At 38.5% G+C, this 21,347-nt stretch overlaps 1 protein-coding gene across 1 annotated transcript; it reads left to right on the forward strand.

Moving 5' to 3' along the window:
* Positions 1–5,199: 5,199 nt before the first annotated feature.
* LOC129204938 (WD repeat and coiled-coil-containing protein-like) lies at positions 5,200–21,029 on the forward strand. Its single transcript, XM_054821769.1, has 3 exons — positions 5,200–7,116; positions 16,704–16,824; positions 20,525–21,029. The coding sequence occupies exons 1-3, from the start codon at positions 5,200–5,202 to the stop codon at positions 20,689–20,691; spliced, it is 2,205 nt and encodes a 734-aa protein (XP_054677744.1). The 3' UTR covers positions 20,692–21,029.
* The last annotated feature ends 318 nt before the right edge of the window (positions 21,030–21,347 follow it).

Here is a 21,347-nt window from a genome sequence, read left to right on the forward strand (position 1 = left end):
TCTGCAGGACAAAGCCAGCCAAGGTGCCACCAGCTGAAACATCTTATTTAAACCATGGGTGACATTAGTCACAGCCAACACAGGTTCGTGAGAGGAAGGGCCTGTTTAACAAACCTAGTTTCCTTTTACGACAAGGTCACCCATCTAGTTGACCAAGGGAAGCCAGCTGATGTAATTTTTTTTAGATTTCAGTAGAGCTTTCGATACTGTCTCTCACAGTATCCTTCCGGCCAAAATGTCCAGCATACAGCTTGACAAAAACATAGTGCGATGGGTGAGCAACTGGCTGACGGGTCGGGCCCAAAGAGTTACGGTAAATGGGGTTACATCAGGCTGGTGGCCAGTCACTAGTGGGGTTCCCCAGGGCTCCATTTTAGGGCCAATCCTTTTTAATGTTTTCATAAACAACTTGGATGTAGGACTAGAAGGCGTCGTGAGCAACTTTGCAGATGACAACAAATTGGGAGGAGCTGTTGATTCCGTCGAGGGTGGAGAGGCCTTGCAGAGAGATCTGGACAGACTGGGGAACTGGGCAATCACCAGCCGCATGAGGTTTAACAAGGGCAAGTGCCGGATTCTGCACCTGGGAAGGGGCAACCCTGGCTATACATACAGACTGGGCGATGAGACGCTGGAGACCAGCCATGCTGAAAGGGACTTGGGGCTCTTGGTCGACAGCAAGATGAACATGAGTCAACAGCATGCCCAGGCTGCCAGGAAGGCCAGCTGTATCCTGGGGTGCATCAAGCATGTCATTGCTAGCCGGTCTAGGGAAGTGATTGTCCCACTCTACACTGCGCTGGTGCAGCCTCACCTCGAGTACTGTGTGCAGTTTTGGGTGCCACAGTACAAAAAGGACATAAAACTATTGGAGAGTGTCCAAAGGAGGGCAACAAAGATGGTGAAGGGTCTAGAGGGGAAGACATATGAGGAGAGGCTGAAGTCCCTTGGTTTGTTCAGCCTAGAGAAGAGGAGACTGAGGGGAGACCTCACTGCAGCCTACAGCTTCCTCACGAGGGGGAGCGAGGGGGCAGGTGCTGATCTCCTCCCTCTGGTGACCAGTGATAGAACCCGAGGGAATGGAATGAAGTTGTGACAGGGGAGGTTTAGGTTGGGTATCAGGAAAAGGTTCTTCACTGAGAGGGTGGTCGGGCACTGGAACAGGCTCCCCAGGGAAGTGGTCACAGCACCGAGCTTGACTGAGTTCAAGAAGTGTCTGGGTAACACTCTCAGTCATATGCTCTGATTTGGCTGGTCCTGTGTGGAGCCAGGAGTTGGACTCGATAATCCTTATGGGTCCCCTCCAACTCAAGATATCCTATGATCCCATGATCCTATGACATTCTGATCTGAGTTATACCAAAGTTAATCAGAGGCACAGAGATGCTAATAGGATCAGAATCTAGTTCAGTATCAGTGTGAAGACTGTGGTTGCTCACCAGAGTGTCTCAGACTACTAACAGATTACTCTTTGCATTTCTTTCTTGGATCTCAAAGGAAAACTGTAGTATTGCCAGGAGAGTTTTCAATTACCAGCCTTTATTTTGAGTGTGCGCTATATAGATCTGTCCATGCCAAGGTAACACAGAATATTATTTAATTTTTTTCCAGTAAAATATGCTAACTGAATGAGGGAAACTTGTTTTTTCCCCTCTATTTTTATCCTGTTTTTTAAAAATGAGGCTGTGCCAAACGAAAGTTCATTGTCTCTTTTGTTCACCTTGTGCCTGAATCTGGAATTTGCTTTGATCCTGAGTATAACTTGTTTACATTCTATAATCATGGCATAACTTATGGGTTTTTTCCCTTGTATATTTTATAACTCTTCCATTATTTATATAGTTTTTTAAAGATACACTCTGAAAGGTAATCTTATCTCAAATTAGTTTCGTCATATATTGTGTTTATGGAGGCACTAGATGATTCTGTTCTCACAGAAGTTTCTTGCCCACATTATTCTCTCCCACTGAAAAAAAACCCACAGAATGAACCATGGGAGGAATCTTTCCTTGAGATCCACAAATGTTATCCCAAATGGAGCCTGAGGTTCAAACTCAATTGCTACAGAATAGTCCTTGTCGTGTGTCCAAACCCTGCAGATTTCAACGAACACTGAGCCTTAGAGATTTTTAAAAGGCCACAGCAAACTTGTGAAAGGTTTTGTGTCTCTCCATGAGTCTGGTTTCAGTGGGCCTCATCTCACATTCACTGAAGCTGTATTACAAACATTCCTTGTAGTAAGAGATCTCTGAGCCTCCTTGGCTTTAAATGAACTGTGTAACTCCTTATCTGCTAAGCACCTTTATTGATTGGCTTCAGTTTTTCTAGAAAAATTCTACCACAGGATGTAAAGACATTATGTGATAGGAAACAGGAGGTGAATTATCCTGGTGAACTAAAGGTGCTAGAGTTTGGGGAAAAAAAGATGGACAAAGCAGTAATAAGCTGCCTCACTACCTCATCGCCTCACTACCTCATCACCTCACTACCATTGCAGTGGAACTTTGTGGATGTTGTCATTTTTATATCTGAGTATCTTAGAGAATTAACTAGAAATAAACAGAAGTACACCAGATGAAGTCTGATTTCCTCATGCTTTCAGAGATAGATGAAAACCTCACTGTGCCTCTGGTACAAATATTTTTCAAGACCTCAGTGTTTGTGAGATGTCCTTAATTCCAAAATTGAGGATGATTCTGTTATTGGCAAATCTCATAGATTCAGCCTTGTATCGCCCTCTGATAATGTCAAAAACACTGCTGAAGAGCAGATGCATGCTATGAGAGATGAGAAAATGAGAAAGCCCAATCTTCCACGAGTACTCCATGATCTCAAGATGTCTGCATAGCTGGCAGAACACACATCACCCTTAGTGAAACATCTTCTGAGCATTTCAGTCATACTGAGGCAGAAATTTCTGCATCCAAAATACATTTTAGGTTGCTAGAATCCAGCTGCAACATAGTTTTGTTATGATATTTAAAGCACCATTCAGAATGTAGATGAGATGGCTGTGCTAAAGAATAGCTTTATCAGTTTCAGTAAAATACATCCAGAAGACAGCAAAGCAGCATTATTTTAAAGCAAAACAAAAATATCTTATATAGACTCTGCAAATTTGTGGAGCTGCTGCGATTGTATTTTAATGTAATCTATTCATTATAAATAAAAAAGCTACCACTAATATATGACACAATAATCCTGCTACCACTTTGAGGAAGTACAGAATAGTCAGAGCTCCTCGTGAAACAGGTATGGCAGTGTGGCATCTTAAGCATGACCTGGGCATCTGTGTCAGCAGTGGGTGAAGTAAAATCATTAAAAAACATGGTTTCACTGCAAGCACAGACTGGGACTAAAAATTCAGGAGTCTTGATTTAAAAGGGATCTTTTAACCTGCATATTTAGCTTTTTAATTTTTACCTATTCCAGTCATCACTGCTGGCTTGATGAATAAAAAAAAAGCCTTGATTTTGAATGTAATCTTCATGAAATAATCTACAAAAAACAAGTAGCCATGAATGAGAATATGGTATGATTACTTTACAAAAATTTGGGAGTTCTTTATTGGTACTCACCATCCTTAGCAAATATACCTGGGAAAAGGATACTAAAAAATCTCTTACAGCAGTGATCCAACAGCCTTCAACAAGAGGTCTGCTTTTCCCAGGTACTATTATAAAAATATATAAAGTACAAATTAGCCAAAGATGCAGAATGCATATACCTAGGTATTAAATCTTTAACCATAATATATATATTGATCATTTGAAAACCTCTGCTCAGGTCTAATTTATTCACATTATTTTTTTTTATGTAAGCAGCAAAAGGCACAAGTTACATCAAAGCGGAAAGGAGATGCTGGCAAAAGAAGAACTACAAAAAGATGCTGAGGATGGATTCAGTTACCTGCATATAAGCTTCTAATGCCATCTTAGACAGTCTAGGGACTATCTAGGGATCATCTCTTTGTTGCCAGCTGCCACTCCAGAACAGCACTACTCTCCTGTAAGTGACAGTGTGCTGTCTCAGATATTCTAGGGCATTTAAAATAGTAATGGTTGCTTATATTTAAGTAATGAGTCCCACCTTGACAATTTACGTTCAGTGACAGGCAGGCTTTGTCCAAACTAACCCCAGAAAAGGATGTGCTAAGGAAGGAAGAATGGAGACACCCAAGGTAGTCCATCTGAACAAGCTCTGATCCTGAAACAATACAGCTGAACCAAACTGGCGTATCCTCACGTGGCCCCACTGTGTTACGTGAGTTTACTGGTTGGGTCTTTGTCACCTCAAGGATGTTATGTTACATATTGTAGAAACTGCAGGGTCTAGGGAAACAGGAAAATTTTGGCTTCCCCTTTGGATTTTGGCTATATGATGAGGGAACAGTCCTCAGATACAGGTGGCTGGGAAGACCAAGAGAGAAATATATATACATATTGGTATATATATATATTTGTAGCCAGGAAATCTGTCCTGGTAAAATGAACGTGAATCAGCTGTCTTTGCTTCTAGACTATTTTACTTTTTTTTTTTTTTTTTAAAATCTCACCTTCCTTCATTCTCCTGTAAGTACTAACAAAACAGAGCATGATTTCCCTTTTCTGCTTGCCTTTCATAGCCACTTAGGATCTTGTATCTTTGAAAGATGCCGTCCATCAGAGATTGCAATCTGCCTTGTACAGTTCTCAGGTATCTTTAAATCTTCTTTTATCCTTCAAAGGCTGGCTGAAAGAAGTGTCAGGTCATTATTTCAGGATGTAGCTTAATACTTAGGCTTAACAGTGTATGATCTCTCTCCAGCCTTCACCAAAGACCTTCATTCACTGAAGGTCAAGGTATTAAGTGTTATTTTTAAATATACTCACAGCAGTGAAGAGTTAAAAATAGACTTCTATGAAAACGTACAGTAATTGGTTAAACCTTGTTAGCCATCACATGAAGATGATAACTCCTCCCAGGAAAAGACATAGCAAAAGCAGCTTTGACATGGATTTATACTTAGAAGAGCAGCTGCAGGCTTACTGGGAAGGAGTTCACAATATAGGCTCTTGGATTATTAGCAGAAAAACGTGCTTGATTCTGGAAAGGAAGGGAAGGAGACATGAGAAAAAATTTTCCTCATCGTGATCTGCAAGTGAATTCCATGGATTCTCTACTTTGGAACAACCACCACTAGACTGAAAGCTTTAAAAGATGGAGCTGGGAAAGGCAAAGCTGCTGAGAACTGGCCTCAATGCTTTATATCAGGCCATCCACCCCATGTATGGAATTGCCTGGACAGATGGGAAGCAAGTAATACTGACTGCTTTATACTATCATAATGGAGTACTAAAGTTTGGAGACTCAAGTGTTGTTGGTCAATTTGAACATGTTCATGGGCTTTACTGGGGCCCGTGTTGCTCTACAGACGCCCCAGCTCTGCTCGCTGTGCAGCATAAAAAGCACGTTAGCATTTGGCAGCTGGGCTACAGCACTGCAGAGAAGAACAAACCCTTGATTTCTCAGACTTGTGAAGTTGGTGAGCCATTTCCACTGCTTTCTCAGGGCTGTGTCTGGCATCCAAAGAAGGAGGTCTTGGCTGTGCTTACAAAAAGAGATGCTTCAGTCTTGCACGCTGTTCGTACTGACAACGCTAGAGTTAAGGCAGATATCAAAAGCAGTGGGCTTATCCACTGTGCTTGCTGGACTAAGGATGGTAATCGTTTAGTAGTGGCTATAGGCAGTGCCCTGCATTCCTACATATGGGATGATGCTCAGAAAACTCTAAATACCTGCTCCTTTTGCCCAGTCTTTGATGTGGGAGGTTATATCTGTGCTATACAAGCCACACTGGATTTCCAAATTGCTGTAGCTACTGAGCTTCCTTTAGATAATATCTGTGGTTTGAATGCCGGCATTGCATTTGATATGCCATCTGGGACAGAAACCAGTTCTTTAATCTCACAGTCTGCTCTGGTGCTTGGCGATGAGGAATACTCCATGGACCTGCGAAGAAAGTCCACAGATTCAGATAGATCAGGTGTTGATTCAGTTGCTTCTTCTTCATCAGGACCTGTGGATTTAACCCATATCCTTGCAAACCACCGTCGGTCTGATCCCGGTCCTCTTATTACTCTGAAACGCAAAGACTCTGCAGCAACAAATGGTCAAGATTCTTCTCACTTGATTTTGGTGACTTTTGAGAGGAAGGTAACCACTACCAGAAAAGTCACCATCCCAGGTATTCTGGTCCCTGATATAATGGCTTTTGACCTTAGAGCTCAGATTGTGGCAGTAGCCTCTAATACTTGTAACATTGTTTTGGTGTATTCGGTAACCTCTTCTTGCATGCCTCACATTCAACAAATCCAGCTGGAAAAAAATGAAAGACCAAAGGGCCTATGCTTTTTGACAGATAAACTCCTATTGATTCTGATTGGCAAGCAAAAGTTCCCTGAGCCTAGTTTCATTCCATCTTCAAGTTCAGACAGGTATGTAATGCGTTTGATGATCAAAGAATTGATGCTGGAAGAAGATTCTTCAGCATTGCCTGAGACTAAGCAGAATATGTTTTATAACTTTGAATCCTCTGTTAATATACCTGGAAAAAGAAAGTTCTTTGAAAATCTTGCTATGGAAGACCAACCTCAAAGCAGGGAGCTGTTAATACCAAGAAGCACAGTTATTCAATCACCTAGTGGCAGGAGAAGACTCATTGAAGAAGTAAAGAGCCCTAGTTATGAGCAGAGCTCTTCATCAAGTGTGAGCGACCTGGATGAAAAAAGGCTCCCAGGTGACCCCTCAGTGGCCTTGGAAACATTGGATGCTGAACCTACCAATCGCTCAGTGTCTCTTCTTGGTTTTGGAACACCTGCCAGGCTTTCCAACAGACCAGCTTCCCCTAAAGTGCAGTTCAATGTGATCCAGGAAACATCAAGTGTGTCTCCTAAAAACAATTTGCCAAGCGAAAGAGGAATTAGTCACATATCTAGAAATTTAGAGAGACTTTGTGGCAGCTTCAATGAGTTACAACTGAGTCTTTCTGAAATAACGGACTTCGCTAAAAACGGGAGGAGATCTTTAGCTTATCCATGTTCACAGGAACCACCTGTCCTTCATATTACTTTCCAGGTAACTTTTTTTCAGCCTAAAAATATTGTGATAGGACACTGATATTTTAAACAATCTTGTATTTATTAAGCTTTAAGTCAAGAGGATGCAGTTTAATTCTTATCAACCCATGAGAAATGTAACCTGAGTTTGGCATCAAGCTTAATCTAAAATGGTATTATAATTTGTCATTGAAACAATAACTCAGGATGATGTGGGTAACTTAGAGGATACTTCACATGGGAGATTTGTGTCTGTTCGTTCTTCTTTGATTATGCACAACTGTCTTGGATACCAGCTGGCTTTGTGTGCATCTATCCAAGAAAGAGAACAGAGCCAAACAGTTGTTAATGTACAAAAGGTTTATATGTTAGTTCAGTCTAGAGATGAGCCTATGAGTAGGGTGGTACAGTAGCCCACCAGAAACATAATAAATTCAAACCTGAGCTCAAATCCAAAGTTTGAAGATAGCTAGACTCTCATGAAGGCTGAAACAAATATTGAATCTCAATTTATGGAAAATTCAGATGGGAATGACATGAAGTTGGCTTATTTCTACTTTAATTTCCCACCACTTACTTACCTTCACAGAGCTGGACATACTCAATTTGTAAAACATTACCACTTCAAATTTTCTGGAAAAAAATATCTGTCAATATGTAATTATCATTTCATTAAATAAATAGACCAATGCCAAATCATCCTGTTCCTATCCCACCCTTGTTTTGGCAAAATTCCTACTGACTTCAGGAAGAATTTCAACTAAGGAATGTAGGTTGGGTAATTATTTCTGGCTATTACTCTTAGTATTATTTGCAGTAATACTAACATTATACTGATTATATTTTTGGTCATGCTGATGCTAGTGATATTGCTGCTAAAACTGGGGTCCCTTTCAGGATGTAGATGCCAATTATAAATGCATTCTTATCTACTGCAACATAAGCAGCATTATGTCAAAGTAATACATTACATTGTGACAATGCTGAAGTATGTACTTCCCAAACACATTTGACTTCCTTTTGCTCTAAAGGAATCCATACAGACATCTAAGTACCCCTCCTTAAACACTCATTAAGGGAATGGTGACTCAATTAAATCATATTCATTACTTTTAAGCAATTGTTTACTTGGCATTTAAGCAGATTCTAGTATGTTAGGTACTTTGGATAAAAGCAAAGCTTTCGATCTGAATTAGTCAATAATTTAACTTGAATACATTATACAAATTCTGGTGAAAAAAGCAACATGTCTATTTTAAATAATTTAGGATTTTATTTGCCAAGAAGCAAGCCCTTCTGTTCTCCAGCATGTTCAAATTGATTCTGATTTCTTAACATAAATCAACTTATTTATTTAGCAAGCAGCCCTATCTCTTGGATTCGATTGGATTAACCTTTCCAAAGAGAAGTTTTGTTTGTGACACATAACATTAATCTAAGATCTGAAGTCACTGTGCACGCTTGCTTGCACAAGGAGTAAGAATTAATTATCCTGGGTTTTTTTGTTGGAAGCAAAAAAACTAAAATAAAATTAGTGCTTCTAAAATACGGCTAGACTAACTACATTTAGAAAGGAAGACGCTTATTTATCTGAACAGGTTAGTTTCAGTTGAGCCAGCAGAAAGCACCGCTAGTATTGCATTATGACTCAGAAAAAGTGCCACTTAATGTCTTTCCTAGACACATAGCTTTCCTGTGTAAGTCGCAACTAATGCCTTGCATAGTTCAGCCCCTCTTCTGAAATCTAACAGGATCACAGCACGATGCCAAAAAATAATGAAAAATAGACTGGTGGCAAGAAGGCCTCCAGACAGACAGGGAAATATTTGCTTTATAGGCAGCTAATAATTTTCTCAGAAAATAGTTGTTTTGATTAGTTTGGATTTAGACATCTGAACCTTGTTCCTCCTTCAGGAGGTGATTAGCCCTCTGTGAGCTCAGAGACCAGCTGGGTTGTGGGTTCCAGCCAGGCTCTGTGTTCACAGTGCAAAAAGTCAGGAAATAGCTTTATTGCCTTATGATATAAATATCAGCCTGTGGAAAACATTCTAAGCTTTAGAAACACTGCAGTCCAGTCAATAATGTGGCCATTATCTTTCAGCTTTTTGTGCCAAGTGCATGTCTTCTTAAGTGCTTGTATAATCCCCAGCACGGCAGAGGCTCAATCTTGATTGAGAAATCTATTGTACTATAAAATATAATAAGTACTGCATAACCATATTTATGCATTAGAAACATAAAAGGAAAGTTTAAAACATAATAGATAAAAATGTAGCAATAATTAACAGGCAATTATGAACACTGTTGTGCAGAAGCATTATTGACATATCTATGTATGTTTCCAGTTCTGCTTAGAAAACCATAGTATAAAACAAAATGTGTATTACTTAATAATTCATAATGTCTGCTCACTAAATAGTCTTCAAAACCTCTGTTTATTCTGTTAGTGCTAGCCTACCTATAACTCCTCTGAAGTCACGTCCATGCAGTACTACCAGAATTTATATTCTATGTAGCCCATAGCCATAAAACAAAAACATGATCACTCACACTTTGGAAATGTCACTGCACTATCACTTGTGTAATAGCATTCAGCCACCAGAGGTGACTTGATCATTCAACCCTGAAAAGCAAATATTATTGCTCTTTCATCACATACAGACTTGTGATTCAGGATAGAGTGGGAGGGCAGACAGACAGACACAGTAAGAGGATATTATTTAAAAAGGAAAAAAAAACGGAAAAAAAAAAGATATGAGATGAGGATCTGTCACAGATTTGTTTCTGTTTCATTTTGCAATAAGATACTTTTTCATCCCTTCCCCCCAGAAAAGAAACAGCTGCAGAATATTCAACCTAGCCTCATTCAAAAGCTAATTACAGTGGAAATAAAGCCAATCTGGATTTGAAATTAATGGCATTTAGGCAAATGTCTCCAGGAGGAATAAGATTCATCTTAATCTGAAGAATACCTTAAAACTACATTTTGCTCACAAGCAGTATTATGTCAAAACTGTATATCACTAGGAGCATATATTGCAGAATTAAACAGGAAATAAATATATTTACAGTAATTAGTCACCATGATTTCCTTTTCTTAGCACTCACGAATAATTGTATACAAGTCAATTTGTACTTTTACAGCATCTTCATACAATTTACTATGGGAAATTTTATTGCCAAGGTCAGCTATAAAATAAACAATTTTTTACACAGAGCTGGAAGATGAATAGAAAGGATCCAAACATATGGCAACAAAGTTTTTCTGATAGAATTACATGAAGTAGAGATAAAGAAGGGGGGTATAAGGGTGGCACAGTAAAATGAGCAAAGACCAGGCTGCAATGATCAGCTGTAATAAGACCATGAACCTTTCTGAAATCCAAAGGGCAATTTTGACTCGGGTTGAGTAATATAAAGAAAGTCATGAAAATGATGGAAGAGGAAGGTGATGTGACTGCTCCCTGGAGTAAGAAACTAGTCAGCCATCCTGAAGTTTAGAAGGAAGAGATTTAGGATGACCGTAAAATAAAGACCTGCAGTAGTCAAGACAAGGTGTGATTAATGCACGGATAACATTTTGAGCAAAGGTTGAGGAATTTGTTAAGAACGAGTTCTGACAACAATGTTCTGAAACTGATCAATAGCAGACAAGCAGGGTTGGTAGAGGAGACACAATACCTTTTATTAGACCAGATGATTTGTTTGTTGGATACACAGATGTAAAGGAAAAGGAATATGTAATGTCAAAAATGAATCCAAGTTTTTGTACTGTGCAAAGAAAGTAAAGCTCTGAGTTAAAAAACCCTCCAAGCTCAAAACATAAAGATAATGGAAGCGCAAGCATGAGGACAAAGGATATATCTTAGATGACAATATACCTTAAACATTAGTTGCAGAATTATTAACAAGGTTCCAAGAGTAGAGAAATCCTAGCATCATATCATCTGAAATGCTGATGTGCACTATAAATGCAAACTACACTGGGCTTTAAGCCCTGCTGAACACCTCAGATCTCTTCCAACATCAACATTTTATGGACTTATGCTTCTCTGACAGGTTAATTAGTGTTGCAGTTGGAATGTCCTACATAAGGGCAAGCCAAGACATTAAGATCTCTACCAGAACAAATTCGGAATTCACCAAAAATCAAACAGGAATCACGGCAACAGTGGAAATCATGACCGGAAAGAGGGGCAGTGCAGGCTGCCAAACCTCATTAATACTACCTGTGGCAATGCTGCAACAAGGCTTAATGACACAGAGCACTTTAAATATCAAAAATCATATTTCTCATTCCTCTTCAGTGCTCTTCCTTAGCCATGTAACTCTCTTTTCATTGTCTTCTTGGCCAGATCCCCCACGTCTATTTAATTTACTTTTTTTTTCTCATCCCACACAGTGAATGTGGGGGCAAGGCAAAAGCAAGCTGACTAATGGGTATTAAGGTATCAAAACTGAAATTACCACTGAAGCACAACACAGAGAGCTGAAATCAAGGATTTAAGAAAATGAAAATGGAGTTCTAGGCAACTGCAGCACTATTCACCTTACGATGCATATATGTGACTGACTAACCTGATAGCTTTCCTTTATAAAACAACAGATTATTAACACAAAGGATATGAAGAATATTTAAAATACCTGTAATTCAGTACAGTACTTGAAATCATGCCACAGGGGAAATTATTTGTTCAACAGCAGAGAATAGGGATTAATAGAAGAAATATAAGATGGTTAAGGAATTAGCTGGAAGGAAGATAGTAAACAGTTATAGTAATACAAAAAGAAAATCAAAGAAATTTACTAGAGGATTCTTTCCTGACTGATCTTCAGGTTAATCTAAAAGTTTCATTAATGATCTGATTAGATATGCTAATAAAATCTGTGTATGGCATAAAGTCAGTAGTAGGACAGGAAGTAGTCAATAGAGGATCAGGATATTGCACCTGTAATTTGATGACCTTAGCATTTGGAATAGAAAAAAAATGGATTGAAATGAACTAATATGTAGTACATATTGATATATTCTAGCACTAATATAAGGAATTTCTGCTATAAACTGGATATGCATTAGTTGGAAACAACCAAGGATGACAAAAGCTTCAATGTGTTAAGTGACTACAAGATGACCATGAATCAAAAATGTGATACGCTTATGAAAAGAACAAAGGCAGTCTGCAGTACATCAGTGAGGTACATCCAGTAAATAATGCAATACTGGGCAATACAGCTGTGGGCCCTCAGCTGGAAAACATTTTACATTTCTAGACATCCATGTACAAGAAAGACACATTCAAACTGCAATCGATCACTAACCCAGTGTTAGTAAAAACAATGCTGATTGGTGGCATATTCTTATTTACCTCACTGCTTCATCAGTCGTTGAATTTAAGTTCATGAAGATGATCTGAGCATCCAGGCAAATGGATCTGAGCATCCAGGCAGTGCATTAGGAAATATAAGATAAATAGTGAAAAAGGTCAAGAGGCAGAACTAGCTAACTGCTCAGTATGGTTCAAAAAAGTGATAAAAGACATGTTTATTTATCATGCAGACCTACGGTGTATAACATCTAATCCAGGGACCCTTTTTGCCTTAGTAAATGATTTTCTTCTCCCCGTATATATTTGCATTGCAAAACAGGAGTTTTGAAAGACAGTTTGGCAACGCTCTGATGGGCTGGCTGCTGCCCAAAAGACCCTTTATAGGCTATAAAATCTGATCAAGGGGCAGGCTGACATGGATGAAGGAAAACAATTCTTGAATCGATGGTTTCTTTCTGTTGGATTTTTGTTGAGGGAGACTTGGACTTGATATACTGCTAGAAGTTGGCTACAGAAACTTTATCTGAAAATATCCACTCATACACGGAAATGTATTTGTTTCTTCTGTGATAAATATGTTCTTTGTCTACCAATAAACTTTGGTTTAGGATCAAACAACTAATATTCAGGAATTTAAATATGAGAATTGCAAGTCCACTGGTTTCTATTGGAGATAAATAGCAACACAGCAAAACCAGATGCATATTTTGGGAAGATGTGGATTAAATGTAGATTTGACTAGAAAATTGTCCTTGGGTTAAGGCGTGAAAATGGGAAGTACTAAGGTGAGATTTTAGTTGTATTTCTAACTCTGTCACCAATTACTTCCATGACGTTGAGTAAATCTCTTAAGCTTCCTGTCTAATGGGTTGGTCATCTATAAAAAGGGAATACTAACAGTATAATACTGCCTCTCAAGAAGTCATGGGTTTAAATCAGTTAATCTATGATATGTTGTGTGTGAACATATTCCTCAAAGAGAAGGCATGTTTTCATCACTTAAACTAAACATTAAACAAAAAAAAAAGCTAAATAATTAGAAGATTAAACCAGAGAAAGATTCTTGACCTGACAGAATTTGCCCACAGACAAAAATAAATGCAAAAATGATTAAGTTTATCATTATAAACAGAAGTAAATGACAAACAGAGAATAGCTAATATGAATGCTCACAAGTGATGGAAGACAAACAACTCTGAAACGTAAGCTTTGAGGTCTGTACTTGAAAAACTGGTTAGGATAAAAAATAGATACTGTGTAGTTTTGTATATACAAACATGTCTTCCACTTCTAATGGCTGTTCCAATATTAACTTGCAAGGCTAAGTTGGAAACATACTAGAACAAAGTCATCCTTACTATACACTTCCATTCAACTGATTTCAAATCAACAGAGGCAGAGCTAGATTGTTTTCTGATTATTCTTGAGTTGAAACATATCTACATGAAAAAATGAACCACCAGGTCAAGGGAATGTGCCTGACTCATTCACAGTCCACCTTTTTTCTATAATCCATTACCTGAAGTACAAGTTTGAATAAACTCTGCTATTTCAACCTGAATTCAGGAAAATGAAGTAGTTGTTAGATGTACTAATCTACTATATGCAGCAATGAAAAGCTTTGCACAAACACCTGTACAGGCAAATAACATCTTTGCAATGTAAATGCAAAGCACATGCTCACTGCTGAACATTCAGCCCATTGAGTTTTAAATGTATTTGGGTTCCGTAGAATATAGTACTATGTAATTCGAAGAGATTTAAAAATGACAAAGAAGTTCTGTTATATAGTTATAGCTGTAATAAAGAGTTCCTATAGGATTATGACTAAGAAAATGATACTTCTTTGATGCATTCCTTAGGTATTTCCCTATTAATTACACTGCAACAGATTTCTGGCTGTTTTGAATGGGTAAAGAGATGAGAAGACCTTTGAAAGTTGGAAGGTTCATGATTTTAATGGAACGATATTTTTACGGTTCTTACATCTTTGATCAATCATAGCATCATAGAATGGTTTGGGTTGGAAGGGACCTCACAGATCATCTAGTTCCAATCCCCCTGCCATGGGCAGGGACACCCTCCACTAGACCAGGGTGCCCAAAGCCCCATCCAAGCTGGCCTTGAACACTTCCAGGGAGGGGGCCTCCACAACTTCTCTGGGCAACCTGGTCCAGTGTCTCACCACCCTCATCGTGAACAATTTTTTCCTTGTATCTAATCTAAATGTACCCTCCTTCAGCTTAAGGGGGCATTGCCCCTTGCCCTATCACTCCATGCCCTTGTAAACAGTCCCTCTCCAGCTTTCCTGTAGGCCCCTTTAGGTACTGGAAGGCTGCTAGAAGGTCTCCCCGGAGCCTTCCCTTCTCCAGGCTCAACAACCCCAACTCTCTCAGCCTGTCTTCATAGGAGAGGTGCTCCAGCCCTCTAATCATCTTCGTGGCCTCCTCTGGACTCGCTCCAACAGCTCCATGTCCTCCTTGTACTTGGGACCCCAGAGCTGGATGCAGTACTGCAGGTGGGGTCTGATGAGAGTGGAGCAGAGGGGCAGAATCCCCTCCCTCAACTTGCTGGTCACGCTTCTTGTGATGCAGCCTAGGTTATGGTTGGCTTTCTGGGCTGCACGCACACATTGCCAGGTCACGTTGATCTTCTTGTCTACCAACACCCCCAAGTCCTTCTCCTCAGGGCTGCTCTCAATCCATTCTCTGCTATCCATTCTCCATTATCAAAATACTTAAATTCTCCATTATCCATTACTCTAATACATAAATAACAATCAGCAGACTATCTGCATGGCCAACTTATGATAGAGTGGGGGAAAAATACTTTTACAACAGTTGGTAGACATTCTGATTTACAAAATCTAATGTGGTTGCATGACAGCATACATACTATGTACAGAAAAATGAAAGTGATTGATTTAGAAAGGTTGTTACACAGAAAAAAAGCGCATGTTCACTGAAAGCGCAACTGAGTCAAAAGACAGCACCATTAGAAATGAAGACAAGCATTGAAAGAGACATTTATTTAGTCAAAGGTTAGATTACTCTGCACAGAAATAGAAGATGCAGCTGTGAATCCACTGAACTGTAAGTTTCATATTAGCAGAAAGATTCAAAGATATGAAGTAGACACAGACAGGGTTGAACTAGAACAGGATGGATGACGTGTTTTCAACCCATTCTAAAACATTAACTTGGATTCCTTCTGAATGGACAAACCAGAAAGGTCTAGGAAATGGGATAAGTAGACTGTTCATTCAAATAACAAATATGGTAAGTCCGTGGGTATTGCAAACACAAGGGATGCCAAAGGGAAAAAAACCCCAACATAACACATAGGAACCACAGAGGTGGAAAGTATGGAGAGGAAAGAACAAAATGAAATTCACAGGACAAAGTACAGAAAGATTATTTGGAAGAAAATATCCAATTCACATATATTTTATAATAGTATTGAGTCACTGGAAAAATTTTAATGCTAAAATGACTTTCAAATGACAGCAGATAGGAAAATCTAAATGCAAATATATATCCACTCCATAACCATATTAGCTCAACCATTTTGTGGTCCTTGTACTTTGCAGTAATCAGAATGATGGAACACAAAAGTGTCAATTCTCAAGGCCAGCTAAACTTCATGCTTATATTCAAGTCTGCTCTTTTAGTGGATGTCAGAGCAAATTCCAGGGCTGTGAATCCATATATTCCCTTTCTCTCAAAGAAAGTCACAGGATTCCCAAGCTACCTTGTTATGACAGCTTTTCAGAGAGATTGTTGCTATGTCCAGTCTCTCTGCAGTTCCCTCTGTGCCAGTACTGGGGTGGAATAGCTGACCAATGACTATCAAAACCACCCACGCGTGTAACTGAAACTGAGCAGAGTACTCATTTGCTCTGGTAGCATCTTGGACAACTTTGTTCCAGGCATGATATATTCCCTTCCACTCAATTGACTCTTCAGGCAGAAAGGCCCAACGGATGCATATATGCATGACCTAAGACATTATATATATAGGGCTGATGCAGTTCTGAGCTGCATAAGCACACAAAGCAAAAAGCAAAGAGGCATATTCCTTTTCACATGGGACTAAGAGATTGTTCTTAGGATTGCACTGCATGATGGTGTCAGCTATAAATTGTAGCAAAGACAGACAAAGAAGCAGCAAAATGACTAAAGAACTGAAAGAAGTAAGAGCAGAGTAAATGTTAAAAGAACTCAAGCACAATGTATAAGCCTTTAACAAGATCTTTTCTTTTACATGCATGTATTTGAAGAAAAGTTTTTCAAATGGAGCAGTTACTGAAGAAACAAAAGATGTTCTCCTCTGTGATGGCAAGATCTATTTGAATTTAGTCCAGCAGCTGTTTGATCTGCCTGTTATTGAAATGAAACACGGTATGTTCTTTTTATTTCTGATATCTGGTTTCACCTGAGATTTTTAGCATAAAAGAGGCAGTTGTGGTAGAATAATTACCCCATGCTGTAGTAAACTGAGATAGCTAACTTTTTTTGATAAGTGTTTTCCTTTGTCTGAAATACAGCAGAGTGTCTCTAGAAATCACTTAAATGCTAAGTAACTGCAGAACTACCTATTACCAGGGTAACATGTTAGATGCCTCTACAGAGGAAGGATGAGAAAATAATCATTACACTGTGTTACCTGCAAACAGAAATGCTTCCCAGAGACCTTTTGGCATTTTGCTTTGCCCATCTTTACAAGCATGTCCCAGACTTGACAATAGAGACTAGGTTGGAGAAAAATTCATTCTCAGAATATTATATATATATATGTATCATGTAGCATTTTGGATTTTTTAATATAAGGTAAACAATGAAGCTCAATCCTAGCCCCAGACTGATCTCTGAATTACCTTGTCCCTGTCTGTTGATGTATGCTAGCCTCTCAGCAACACATACTGTTATTTTTTAGCCATTTCTCTATAATGCTTCTGATGGATTTTCTCATCACAGTCTAAGTATATTATGATCTTACACTACACAATAGTTGTCTGTAATTATGATCTCCTTGCATGGTTTCCACACTGAGAGATCCATAAATTACTTTCTGTCTTGCCCCTTGTCTTAGCCCCTGACAGGCTGAGACACATTGGTTTAATCGGTATACTCTGTCTTATGAGAAATGAATTCAACTGTTGGTGAAATCAAAAAGAAAAGGAAAGTAATAATATAAGCTATAGTTTTCTAAATAATAACGGCTACATAGCAGAATGCTATATAACAGGCTTATTGATGAAAAAGAAACCAGGCCCGAGATGTCACTGGTGCTGGCACCAAGGACAGTGGGAAAAAGATATGTAAAATAGGCACCATTCTGCCATTCATATTCTGCTTATCTCCTTGTTGTTGATGAGACCACAAGAATGAAGGGGCTACAAATACAACACAGATCAGGGCAACTGCCTTTATCCAAGACGCATTGGGCCATTTTGGTTTTCCCCTGGCTTACAGCAGTTTCTGAGGGTTGTTCCAGAAGATAAGGATATGCAGGTTTCATATTTTTGTCAGCAATCTCTCTCGACTGTACAGTGCAGTGGAGGCATATATGAAAAAACTCTACTTGCTGTTGAGGCCTGAGCTATACCCCAGCAGGCTTCTGCAATAACACAATGAAGCTTTGCAGGGCAAGCAGGATACCATTTTGGGCCTGTACTTCCAGCTCTTGATTTTAGAAACAAATGCCCATAATGAAAAAAGAGGTTTAGAATTCAGTATGGAAATAATAAATAATGGGCTTGAGAAAACCTATTTTCAGCTCTACAGAACAGTTGAATATTTAATATTTAATTAGCAGAACACCACTCCTCAATTTCATGCATTAGATTTCAGAGATATCAAAACCACAGTCTCTCAGAATCATCCTAACTTATCCTTCTTTCTGTTCAATGTGGTCCTCGGCTTTTCTGAAATTCAGTCTGTTTGTTGACAGTAAAAAGAACAACTGAAACAAGAATCTTTCTAAAACTCACCAATATCCTGCAAAATTATCAGGTTTGGGGCAGAAGTGTTATGTAGCTCTTTATTCAGTTCTGACCAGTACAGGTTTATATTCCTAAATCTTTCCTTTGCCACAAGGCATGAATATTAAATGTCATGTTTAAAAATATCACTCCCATCCTTTAATACTGTATAATTAAAGGGGATGTATGAAGAGCGTGCTTGTATTACAATGACAGCCTGGCATTTTTTACTATGAATAAACACTTAAACTTGAATAAATTGGGGGGAAAAAGTTCACAACTGTAGGCCAAATTCATACCCACAGCAAGACTACTAAGATCATCAGAGTTATATGAGCAATGAACTTGGCCTCATCATTTGCACTTTAAGCCCAGGACTGTAATACCATTACCTGTACTAAATATAGCCTGTCATATAGTGCCCTGGTATTAGCCCACAGAAGTCTCTCTTTTCAGCAGATCATCATTGTAATAATTGTGCATAGAAAAAGGGTACTACATTCTGCACAAGGTTTTTCCAAGATTGAAATCTTTTGTGGAATACGCTTCAAAGCAAGTGTTATCAACGACACAGAGAATTTCAAATATTTCAATGAATGAAAATAAAAAGTCCCAAGAGTTTGACAAAAGAGTATGCTTTATCAATTTAACCAATAATGTAACAATCGATTTGGACAGCAGAATTTCCACTTTCAGGCCCACTGGTTACAGAATCTGAAGCATGTCCAGAATTAGAAAGAAAGTATTAAGAGTAGAAGATTAAAGATTCATGGTTTGGAATGACAATCTTCTTATGATGTAACAGATGACTTGACAACATGGAATAGTGTAGCAGCCTGGAAAAGTGCTTTGTTAATAGTATAAGGATGGGAGATTTGCCTTGTCCAGGACCATGCTTCGTTATGACTGACAAAAATTAAGCATGGTTCTGGATTTTCTACACTTCCTTTTTTTGCATTCCTTTACAAAACACAGTTTTACCTCCCAAAATGAAAAAGTTCAACAACAGAACATAACAGAGCTTTCTTTACCTCAGATCCCAGCTAATGCCTCTGCTCAGTAATGACAGGATCATATGCTCTAAGAAAAACGTGTGATACAAGGGCTCCCACCATGCTTTTCAGTTGCTACAGATTTTTTTTCTTTTTCATAAAATGTCAAACTGGAAAAAAGACAAATAGAGAATTCACTATTTCCTATCAGAACTGCAATATCCAGTCTAAAAGGAAACAGACGAATCACTAGAAAAATATACATGGTACATATACCTTCATTGTCAAGCTGATTTGCAAAGGAAAGTAAAAAACAAAGGCAGGATAGGTTTTTTTTCTGCTTCTATGCAATACAGAAAGTCAACCTGCACGGTTTTGATGTTTTTAGTTTTTAATCTTGCCTTTTTTTTCCCCCAGAAAAAAAAGGATTAAAAATGTCATTCAAATTTTGTTCATTCTCTTCTTTATGAGAAGATTCGATAAATAATTAAAGGACAAGAAATTTTATTATATCAGCTTTTGAAAATCATCTTTTGTAAATCATTGTATTTTTTGTAAATCATCTTCAAGGTGTAACTTCCTTCCATTTGCTATATGAATTTGAAAACATACTGAGCAATCTTAGCTTGACAGTAAAGGAGATGAAAACCCCTACTTCCTTCTGGAACAAATACAGCACAATAATTTTCTTTGCCATCATTTTCAGTTTTTATGATCTCTTCATCATTTGGGTAGAGCAGATAAGCAAAAAGGATAAACAGAAGTAGATGTCATTAGAACAAAAGTCAGCATGGAAAGGCTGGCTGAGTTTTCAGAAAATGGAGATACTTATAGTTTATCAGAACTAGCAAAGATGCACCTTGTTTTTCAACTTATTTTAAATAAGGAACAAAATGCCTCAAACCTTTCAAGACCTTTCATTTAGCCCCCCCCTCCGCATTTACACAAAGGTGTGTTTAGCATGGATTGTCAGACCTTAATGTCATTAGTGTAATAAGGCTTTAGTGCACAAAAAGAAAGCCTGCTCCGCTTGCGTGCTGGCTGACTTTTTAAAACGTGCTCGTACATTTTACGTAACCAGAGCAGTACACTCATTTTCTTTTTTTTTTTGCTTAATTTTTGTAGGCTCTTCTTGGATTGTGCTCACTGCAGACAAGGACGGCTTTGTGCCATTAGTATTCAAAGCAACACAAGAGATAATCATAAGAGATGGAACTGACAGTTCAGAAGTCTGTGGAGGTCACTCCTACAAAAAAAGCATTTCAATGCGACCACCAAGCAGAGTGACATAATTTCTGAACAAAGAACGCTAATGACCTTCTTTTCTAATACAATATGGAGACATTCTGCAGTGTCAGAAACTGAGTAACTAGAAAGCTCTCTTCATTACTTTCCATGTATTTTAACTGTAAAATCTGTGGCAGGGTTACACCGTAGCTAAATCCTAGGGTTGGCTGGACCCTCATGATTTCTTCAGAAGGATCAGACCTAGAGTGAAGTTTACCACAGCTGCTGTTATTAATGGCTCCCGGTGGACTGGAGCAGAGAGACTAGCCTCTATTTTAATTGTGGTCGGGATGTTCTTGGAGAAACAATACTATGCAGTAACAAGAAATCTAGCTAACACAGGTGTGCAGTCCACACAAAAGCTGAAGAAAATACAACTAAAGAGCATTTATATTCATTAAGAGAAACTGGGAAGGGGAAAAAAAAGGAAAACTGCTTCAGGCTCTCTTTGCTGTTCCAGTTGGATCCCATGGAAACCTGCAACATTTTCAGAAATGCTTAATTTTTATGTGAAAATGTTCAATTACTAAAAAGGCTGCATCACTGTCTCCTGTCAGTGTTTTACACAGCACGTAGATCTATACGTGCACACAGAAGAGAAAGAAAAAACTTTGTAAGGTAAATTAAGGATCAAAGACATTGAACGTAAACTTCATTTGGC

Source organism: Grus americana, chromosome 3, assembly GCF_028858705.1.
Source record: "Grus americana isolate bGruAme1 chromosome 3, bGruAme1.mat, whole genome shotgun sequence".
Lineage (NCBI taxonomy): Eukaryota > Metazoa > Chordata > Aves > Gruiformes > Gruidae > Grus > Grus americana.

Bases quoted from the DNA above. Each gene is read 5' to 3' on its own strand.
- LOC129204938 (XM_054821769.1), top strand. From the start codon at position 5,200: ATGGAGCTGGGAAAGGCAAAGCTGCTGAGAACTGGCCTCAATGCTTTA. The intron at 7,117-16,703 runs GTAACTTTTTTT...ATGTATTTGAAG, and splicing joins TCCTTCATATTACTTTCCAG to AAAAGTTTTTCAAATGGAGC. The intron at 16,825-20,524 runs GTATGTTCTTTT...TAATTTTTGTAG, and splicing joins TGTTATTGAAATGAAACACG to GCTCTTCTTGGATTGTGCTC.